The sequence below is a fragment of the Cryptomeria japonica genome, chromosome 7, assembly GCF_030272615.1.
Source record: "Cryptomeria japonica chromosome 7, Sugi_1.0, whole genome shotgun sequence".
Taxonomy (NCBI): Eukaryota; Viridiplantae; Streptophyta; class Pinopsida; order Cupressales; family Cupressaceae; genus Cryptomeria; species Cryptomeria japonica.
The window spans coordinates 120,676,640-120,686,102 of record NC_081411.1 but is presented as its reverse complement, the minus strand read 5'-3'; the positions used below and the strand labels follow the sequence as shown (position 1 = coordinate 120,686,102).

Genomic DNA, 9,463 nt, shown 5'->3' with positions numbered 1-9,463 from the left:
TAATAATTTTCCATTTTATACCAGCTGTTATAGCTTGAAGTTACAAGTTGTTAATAGTTATTGTTATTTGCTTGACAAAAGCGGTGTTTGGAAATTGTAAAATCTTTTTGTATCCATTTTTTTTTTCGGAGAGTGGGGAGGTGTATATTGCATTTTAGTTCTTTATGTTCTCTTTTATATCATGTCGGGCTTTAGGATTGCATTGTTCACTCCACACAATTATCACATATGGAAGTTGAAGATGTCATAATTATTGCAATCTCAAGGTCTTTGGCAAATGTTGGATATCAACCAACCCAAATTCACTATGGCATTTGAGAATTTTATTCATAGAAGCAAAATGGATGAGGTGAAGGGTCACATAGGTCTTCATGTTTTAGAAAAAATGATTTTTCATATTATTGAGTGTACAACACCTAAAGAGGTGTGAGATAAGGTTGCAAAGTTGTATGGTAAGGTCAATCAGTTCAAGATCTGGCAGCTTGAAGTCAATATCACTATTCTCTCTCAAGATACATTTCCCAAGTATTCAATATTACCTTGTATGGTTCAATTTGATATTGTTGTAGTCAAAAGGATGTGGTCACATAAAAAAAGATAAGGAGTATATTTTCTTGATCTTGTCTAAGATCAAAGGTCCTTTCTAAGTGTTTGCCTCTACCTTATATTCTACTATGGATTCTATGGGAGAGTGCCATAACATGGCTTCATTTGAGGTGTTTTGTGATTGATTGACTAAGGAGAAAGCCAATTTGATTTAGATGGATTCTCCTCCTAAGAGTCATGCTTTGATGGCTCAATCTTCTTATGAAAAGGGTAATAAGAAGAATAAGCCCAAGAAATATTTGTCTATAGGTGGTGAACCTCCCTCCAAGCCTAAGGTGAAGCATGACCAAAATACTGATTTTGATCCTCCTCAACTTTCTAACTTGGGAGAATCATCTTTTAAGTCTCAAAAGAAGAAAGAGAATTGTTTCTTTTCTGGCAAGTCAAGGTATAATGATGCACATATATTTGCAAGGCTAGCACCATATGAGGAAGTTATGAGAAAGCATAATTTTACCATGCCTAAGTCTTCATCCTTGGGAAAAGGGAATCTCAATTATCTAGGGCTTCATCCTCCACCAATACATACTAGTTGAATTCTTGGTTCTAGTGCTTCTCATCACATGAATCATACTATGTATATTCTTGATTCACTTTCTAGACTTCCTATATTATTGTTGGGAACTCTTCTCAGATTCTAGTTTGGAGATAAGTTCAGTTCTGATGTAGGTGGTAGCATTGATGATGTTCTTCTTGTTCATGATATTTCATAAAGTTTTCTATTTTTTGATTGGATTTTTAATTATGGTGATGGAAGGCTTGTTTATTTCTCTCCTATTGATGTGACTATTTGAGAGGTGCATGATCTTACGAAGGTCATTGGTACAGGCACAATTGATCATGCAACCCATTTGTATAGGTTTGATGGATTTGAGTATTCATCAATATCATCGCTTATTGCCCATGTAGATAGTGTGAGCAAGATTTCATACAAATGATTTGAGCACTTAAATCACTAATATCTCCAATAGTTGAGCACATAGAACTAGATGATTGATGTACCTAACATTTCTTGTTTAGATATAGTTTGTCAAGTTGTGTTCTAGGAAAACATCATAGGGATCCACTTACAAAGGGTTTGGTCATATGATCTTTGGCTCCCTTTTAGTTGGTGCATAGTGACCTCATGTCATTTCCCACTCTTTCATTTTTAGGGGCCAAGAATGTTCTCAACTTTGACTCTTCTAGGCACAAATGTGTATACTTTTTTAACAAAAAGGATGAAGTTCTTTGGCATTTCACAACCTTACATTTTTGGATAGTATTTAGGACATTCCCTTTACAATATTCACATAAACAATGTAGGGGAGCATGTCAATCAAGAATCTCATGAATTCTTCTATGCTTGAGGTATTATTCATTAGAACAATGCCATATCATAGGAAGCTATTCTATGGCTTTTCTTGTTTAGATCCATGTTTCAAATGATACCTTTTAAAATTATCAATTATTCAATTCATGAAGAAAAAGCTTGATTGAAACTCAAGATTTTGATTGATAAGAAAAGTTGGTAGCTAAGAAAAAATATCTTCGCTTCCATAAACCATACAGGGTAGTTGCAATATTTTTAAAAGCTCTCTTTACCTCATTAAATAACTTTGCAAATACTTTATAAAACTTGTGTAGTAAAATTGTGAACTTAGTAAAGTAGGAAACATTTATAACATTTGTTTGAATTAATTTTTCTCATGAAATTCATATACATTGCATGTAATGACACCACAAGCCTCCATACCATGCGGTTTGTTTCCATCTTTGACAAGACTTTCAATTTAATTATTTTTAAAAATTATTTAGTGAAAATTTAAAGCTTTAAAATTTCACAAATCAAAGACATCTTGAGCTAAAAACTTCTCACATTAGGTGAAATGTTACCAATAATACCTGCATAAAAGAATTCTGCACCATTCATCTCAAATTTTTAAATTTAGTTGTTTTCATGATTCTCAACAAGTTGCAGCACTTATCCTAAGAATTATATTGAATTGAATGAGTGTTGTTCTTCAAATTTGGGTCCCTTTCTACATGAGTCCAATCAAATATAGCACTCTAAAGATGGATAAAGAGAATGAGAAACATATAAAACGTGTAACATCATCATTTCACAAGTAGAATCAACTCATTAAAAAATTTAATTTGGTAGTGTTGACATAAGCCCATTGCATATCCAAGCCATTTTACATTGAAACTTGTACCTAATTTTGAGAACAATTCCATTGATGTATTGACACACAATGTAAATATTTGCAAAACTAGTTACCTTGCACAATGTCATCTATTCCTCATACTATTCATCATATTGTATATCTATCCCTTGCCGCATCCCTATGATTCCATATTATGACATATTTGATCTATTCACACATTCACAAGATCAATACATGCATACTTCCATACAAATATTATTTGTCTTGATCCACCACTTTTAATGTCTAAAATATAGTCCATACTTGCAAGGTTGATCATTTCAATTTTCAACTCCTTCCATATATTCCTTTTCCCTCCAAGGATTACTAGACACACATTCACATGATTCGTTGTTATATCATTTTATTTAAATGCATTCAATCTATTCATTTTGCATCATCTAGAAGTTTGTATGTTCTCTCTCTTTCTAAGGCATTATAACACTTCAATTGATGTAACAAAAGGAATCTAGATCTTCGTAAACATTTTACAAGTACATGCATGTTTGAAGAGTGTTTTTTTCAACTTTTACAAATATTTATGTAGGTTGCTCCAAAAGAATGTGTGCCCTAGTGATGCACCAATAATGTTACCAATATATTTTTAAACATTTTTAACCCTTATATATTAGAACACTGCAAAAAATAATAGAAATGAATAAAGCAAAACAAGAATAAAATTGTATATACTACTAGATTAAGTGTATAAATACACAAAACTTCTATTGTTACACACTTTATCTTAAATTCTACTCTAATTCTAATCTAGATCCAATATAAAGGAAATAGAATATTCTATTTGTGAGATGGATAACAAACTTTCATTATTAGTTTCAAATTATATATATTGTTTTAGCACATAACTACACACTTATTTTTATTTACTTTTCAAATATAATTTATTAAAAAATGAAAAAAACACTAACCTCATATAATTTATACCCATTAATCAATCAAGACTAATTATGATTATGCACAATTGCCTGGATATTAGAAAAAGTTAATTTCTATTATGCGTACTTTTATGGAATTTCTATTACAGCCGATGGAGAAACTTCGTCTGGTCCATCTACAACACCTGCGTTGAGCTGAGCACAACCGTCCTATTTTATCTAATTATAAAATGCGTAATTTACTAGACACAAATCCCAGTGTGATGATACGTTGTTTCAACTGGCTCGGACTGAGAATCGATCAAAATGATCTCACCAAACTATAGTTTAAATATCTAACCTAGAAGCTTGTGGACAATTCCAGCGAAGGGAAAGCAAAAAGATTGAATTTTCTTGGCACTGTGGCTCCAAACTCTTCAGTCATATCCAAATCAGCAGGATTGCCTTCAACTTTCCAGTCAAAGCAGTGCCAGAGCTGAGCCATAACAAGGGACGTCTGCCCCATGGCCATATGCCCACCAGGGCACCTCCTCCTTCCTGCCCCAAAAGGCAGCATATCAAATTCCTGCCCTTGGTAATCAAAAGTCTTATTACCCATGAATCTGTCAGGCTTGAATTCCTCAGCATCTTCCCAAACAGTTGGGTGTCTTGCAATGGCCCAGGCATTGACAAAAAGCTTTGTTTTTGCAGGTATGAGATATCCCTGGGATCCTACACTGCAAGCTTGGCTAGATTCATGTGGGAGCAACAGTGGCCCTGGCAAGTATAGTCGCAGGGACTCTTTAAGCACACATTACAAGTAGTCCATGTTGGGTAGATCAGATTCAGTTACCATGCGGTCTTTCCCTACTATAGAATCAATTTCTTCCTGCAGTTTCTTGGCTACCAAGGGGTGTCTGATGAGTGCAGTCATTGCCCATTCCATGGTAGTTGCCATTGTCTCCATTCCACCAATGAACAGATCCTGCAAATATATTGTAGTACATTTGATTAGTTGGTTTAAGGTCATGGAAAAAGCATTTAAGAATCTATTTGGAAAAGAATGATATCAGACTCTATCTGACGATGAATTATAAAGGTAAATTTGGGTTTCTTTCTGTCAAATAAAATATCAATGTATATTTGTTATAAATATTCAGTTAAATTCTTGCGTATTCACTTTACCACACTGTTCTCTTTTTACTGTTCCCATAGGTTGATTTTGAGTTTTTGGGACACTGATATTATTATAAAAGACAAAATCCTATTAAACTAATTCAAAAACTCAAAAACTGCGCTCCAATTGGATTCAGTTTTCATCTCACCTAATCTAAATGTTTTGTAAAACTTCTATTCTATTAATCAAGCAAACAAGACATTCAGCACAAGATAAAAAGACTGAGTAACAGAGAGTAATGAAAGTGACATACAAAGATAATTGCTTTAATATTTTCTCTTCTGATCTCCATCTCCAAAGTCTGCGATTCTGCCACACCAAGTAGCACATCCACAATATCCTTAGCCCATTCCCTGTTCTCATCCAAAGCCCTTTTCCTCTGCTCAACATGGACATCAATAATTCTCTCAACAATCCTATCAAAAAAATTGTGGGCCTTCTTCATCCGTTTCTTGATTCCTTGCAAGTCCATCCAATCTATGTAAGGTAAAAAGTCCCCAATGTTAATAGAACCAATAGTGCTGGTAACCTCCCTCACCATATCTCTGAGCTCACCACCACTGCCACTAACATCATCGTAAGAAAATCTTGTCCCAGTCAGCATCCTCCAAATTATAGCAGAGGTGATCCCCAACAAAGTCTTGCTAACATTCACAGCAACATTCCCCTGCTTGCTTCTCTCCCAAGCAGACCTGACAGCTAGAGAAACCTCCTCCTCCCTTATGAGCCTAAAAGACTAAATTCGCTTCGCACTCAGCAATTCCATCACACATATCTTCCTCACGTGTCTCCAGTACGGACCATAAGAAGACATACCCAAGTTCTTATAGTTGTAAGCAATGTGTTCTCCAGCAGCAGAACAAGGTCTGTTGGCAAACACTAAATCATGAGTTTTCAAAAACTCCTTGGCCATCTCAGAAGAAGAGACCACCACACAGGGCAGAGACCCAAATCTCAAGAACATCACAGGGCCATATTTTTTTGACTGCTCATATAAATTGCGGTGTGGAAGCCTGCCAAGGTGATGGAGGTTTCCTATTATTGGCCATGGGGTTGGCCCTGGAGGCAACTTAGAATTCTTCTTCAAGCTGTATGATACCCACACAAGGACTAGAAAAGCTAATCCTAGAGCAGTTGTTTGGCTAGAAAGTTGTTCTGCCATTATTTCACGAATTTCAATGAGAGCCATTGTGAAAACACACCTGCTTAAAATGCTCCTCTGCTCCACCTAAATATAGGTGCAGTTGCTCTTTTTCTAATTGGATTAAGATAAGAATTAAATACATAAAAGGGTTACCGAAATCAGCTACAAAACAGCTAAAAGGAAGTTACCGAACGGAAGTAAGAAAAAAACAACAACCAATCTGACAAAATGGAATAATTTGTGAAAGATATTTTCAATTCCGGAGGAAATAATAACGGCAATTTGGAGAACATACTACTCCAAATAAATATATAATTGTTTGAGGCTTGCTTGTTTAACCTTTGCATATTAATTTATACAGATTGATCGTAGTATAAATTTACCTATATATGGATTCTACGGCTTAAACGTTGCCCTGATTTCTTTATTCATAAGATGCTACCGTTCAGCTGGGATTGTATGGCTTTACTACGTGTTGCCTATTGTTTTGTATAAGATTTTCATTTTATAAAATCTTTTTGCTAATTTTTTTATTAGTAAAATTAAAGTTGAAGAATGATCAGCCAATGGTATACAATTAGGAGTCCAATTTTCAGATGGACATGATTCTTGGTTATTGAGACAAAATTTGGCAATCCTTGGTTATTGAGACAAAATTATCATTAATCTAATTTTTAGAAGGGAAATATTGTAAATATGTATTTGAAGGATCTTTTTGTCATTCATGGATAAGTAGAGATTTGAAATTTTTTTATAAAAAATATTGGTTAAGTTAAAATGTGAAAGATTACAAACTATTAATAAATAGATATAAGTTTTGAAATAATGTTAGTCTAATCTTTTGATAGGAAGTATTATACATATAAATGGGAGATGTTTGGTCATTGAGATTAATGACAAAAATAAATAAGGAAAAGACAAGTATTCAAATACAAAGAAATGAAACCTTGTATCTTATTTACCGTGCTCTTGTGATTGAGATAAAACAAGAGTTGCACCCAAAGGTCTACTTGATTTGTTAAAAAGATATGTATCTACCTGCTACAAGATGAAAGAAACAACATAATAAGAAGGTAACTACATCATTAATTCTTATGATAGCAAATGAATCTAACATGAGAATGTTATATATTTGAATGGAGGAAATGGTATTCTATTTATAATTTTTTTGTAGAGGAGAGGGGGAATTTAGAGTTTAATGTTAAAAAATGGTTGATATTGTGTGAGATTTAATGTGTAGATTGATGGCATAGGTTTCTGACAAGGGCAAAAGACATAATGATAACTATCCATGGGGTGAAAGAGTAGGTGTTGTCAAACATGAGGTAGAGTGGCTATGTGTAGGAAGATCATGCTCACACATGTGTGAGAAAGGTAGAAGGCTTATGCCATATAAGACAAGGATGAGATGGAGCCTTAAAGTATATTTTAATCTTCATGTGTTATAGCCACTAAACGACTCAAGCTCCCACACTCACAAAACCAATTTATAATTCCATAAGAGTGAATAAAAGAGCATAAATATTCACTAGTACTGGATCCAAAATAATATTAGAGTGAATTTGATAAACGTACAATAAAATGTACACATGTGACCCTTCTTATACAACTAGGGTTGAGAGGTAGGAAAATCTAGATTTATGATAAATGTCTTAATCTTATTGGTGCAGGGGCGCCTAGCCATGTAGATGTATCATGAAGACAAACCACATTTTTCTTTATTTTTAATGTTGCATTAATGATTGTAAGGTCTTAAGGACCATTGGTATCCAAATGATTCACTTTGTAAGGCTTGATGAGCCAATATGTTCCAAGAGACCTAAAAGGTCTTGATAGGGTCAATTGTGGTCAAAGGGTGAAAAACATCCAAAAGAGTTTTAAATACTATAACTGGTAAAATTTAATCCATTATAACATATTAGGGTTTTCCATGAAGGCTAGGGTCAAATGTAGGGGTAATTTGTCAAAATTGTAAAAATTGCAAAGTTGCAACATTGCCAAAAAGTGCAACAAAATTGTAAGAATGCAATCCATTGGTCATGAGGTGGTTAGATTAGTTAGGAGGAGTTGGAAATGGTTTATTAAACCATTTTTTGTCAAGATCAAGGGGGTTGAGAAGCTTGGAGGGGATTTGACAAAGATTATCCATCAAACCCTCAAACTGTCATAAGGTTTTAAGGAATCTGTGACTATCATAGATCCATGGAGGATCAAATTTGGTGTAATTTTTATATGTATATGTTTTTTAATGATATATTTATGAAATATGTTTCAAACGAATCCTTTCTTATGCATTTTTGTGGAGTATTTGGCAGGATATGTTTGCTTTTTCAAAAATTGTCAAACCCTTGCCAAGGGTTACCCATTTTGGAAAAATCCTCATAACGTTTGATTTAACCTTTGGATCAGGCTATAAATTTGAGATAAGTTTTTTAACTAGGCAATAGAAAGTCTTACTGGAGAGATTGGCTTTATAATAAGTATTTCAAAAGTTATTAATGAATGTTTGTTATAGTTCATGGTGAAAAGCAGATTGGTGAAGACAGCAGTAGTCCTGCTGCAACATTTGGTATAGCCACATGAGGAATCATAATGAAAAAAGGCTATATATGTTGGAAATTTCTTTGAATCCTCTTTCAATTTATTTTTGTCTGACTTAATTTGGGTAAGAATTGAATAATTTGTGATTGTTTTTGTGAAAATTATTTTTAAAGGATGAAACCTTGAACTAGGGTATTCCATGGCAATAAATAATTTGTTCTCTCATGTTGTGGTGAATTTTATGATCTGATTGGTTTGGGGTTTATTGGTGGCGTATGGTCGAAGTAATTGATAGACAATCCTCGTGTAAAGAATATGTTGTGATTGCCTTATAGAATGGATGAGTATCATTTGTATTGTCACTTAATGATCAGATTGTAATTTTGGGAGTTGAGAAGAGTGGTTGATCTTGTTATATGCCTCTTGATTCAAGTTTAAGGTCTTGTATTAGTTTTGGGTCTGTAATACCCTTGAAAGTTTTATGATTTGTGATAGATTCTTTGCGTCACTTATGAAATGTGAAAACCAAGGGTAAGATTAAATGTCTACATGAGACTTCTAGAAAAATTTGTAGCTCACTATGTGTTAACTTAACATGTGAACATTTGTGAAAATGTATTAGCTAGGAACTAGCTAGATAATGCACCTTGTCAATACTAGAAAGGGGAAGATTTGATAGTAAACACCCATGTTCACACAAAACCCCTCTTTAATGCAACATAGAGAGAATAAAGAGAAAATTCCAATTCTAATAAGACATTCTATGATCCCATGTAAAAATACATTTTTAAACAATTACAGAAATTGTGAAAATTCAAAGATAGAGAGTACAAGGTAGCTATCAAGGATAAAAAATTGTGTGAGGAGAGAAGACACTCCAAAAGAGAGAAGGGAGACCATGGAGCCCCCTCTCAATATAGGATCTATACAAATGCTA

General features: G+C 33.8%; 2 protein-coding genes across 2 annotated transcripts; both read right to left on the bottom strand.

Moving 5' to 3' along the window:
- Nucleotides 1–4,096: 4,096 nt before the first annotated feature.
- On the bottom strand, nucleotides 4,097–5,817 carry LOC131045462 (cytochrome P450 750A1-like). Its single transcript, XM_057979044.2, has 2 exons — nucleotides 5,095–5,817; nucleotides 4,097–4,649 (listed from the first exon to the last, which is right to left on the bottom strand). The coding sequence occupies exons 1-2, from the start codon at nucleotides 5,443–5,445 to the stop codon at nucleotides 4,479–4,481; spliced, it is 522 nt and encodes a 173-aa protein (XP_057835027.1). The 5' UTR covers nucleotides 5,446–5,817; the 3' UTR covers nucleotides 4,097–4,478.
- Nucleotides 5,578–6,030, bottom strand: LOC131045434 (cytochrome P450 750A1-like). Its single transcript, XM_057979016.2, has one exon. The coding sequence runs from the start codon at nucleotides 6,028–6,030 to the stop codon at nucleotides 5,578–5,580; it is 453 nt and encodes a 150-aa protein (XP_057834999.1).
- Between the last annotated feature and the right edge of the window lie 3,433 nt (nucleotides 6,031–9,463).

Excerpts from the sequence above, each read along its gene's own strand:
- LOC131045462 (XM_057979044.2), bottom strand. The coding sequence starts at position 5,445 with ATGCTGACTGGGACAAGATTTTCTTACGATGATGTTAGTGGCAGTGGT. Across the intron at positions 4,650-5,094 it reads ATATTAAAGCAATTATCTTT|GATCTGTTCATTGGTGGAAT; the intron begins GTATGTCACTTT and ends ATATATTTGCAG.
- LOC131045434 (XM_057979016.2), bottom strand. The coding sequence starts at position 6,030 with ATGGCTCTCATTGAAATTCGTGAAATAATGGCAGAACAACTTTCTAGC.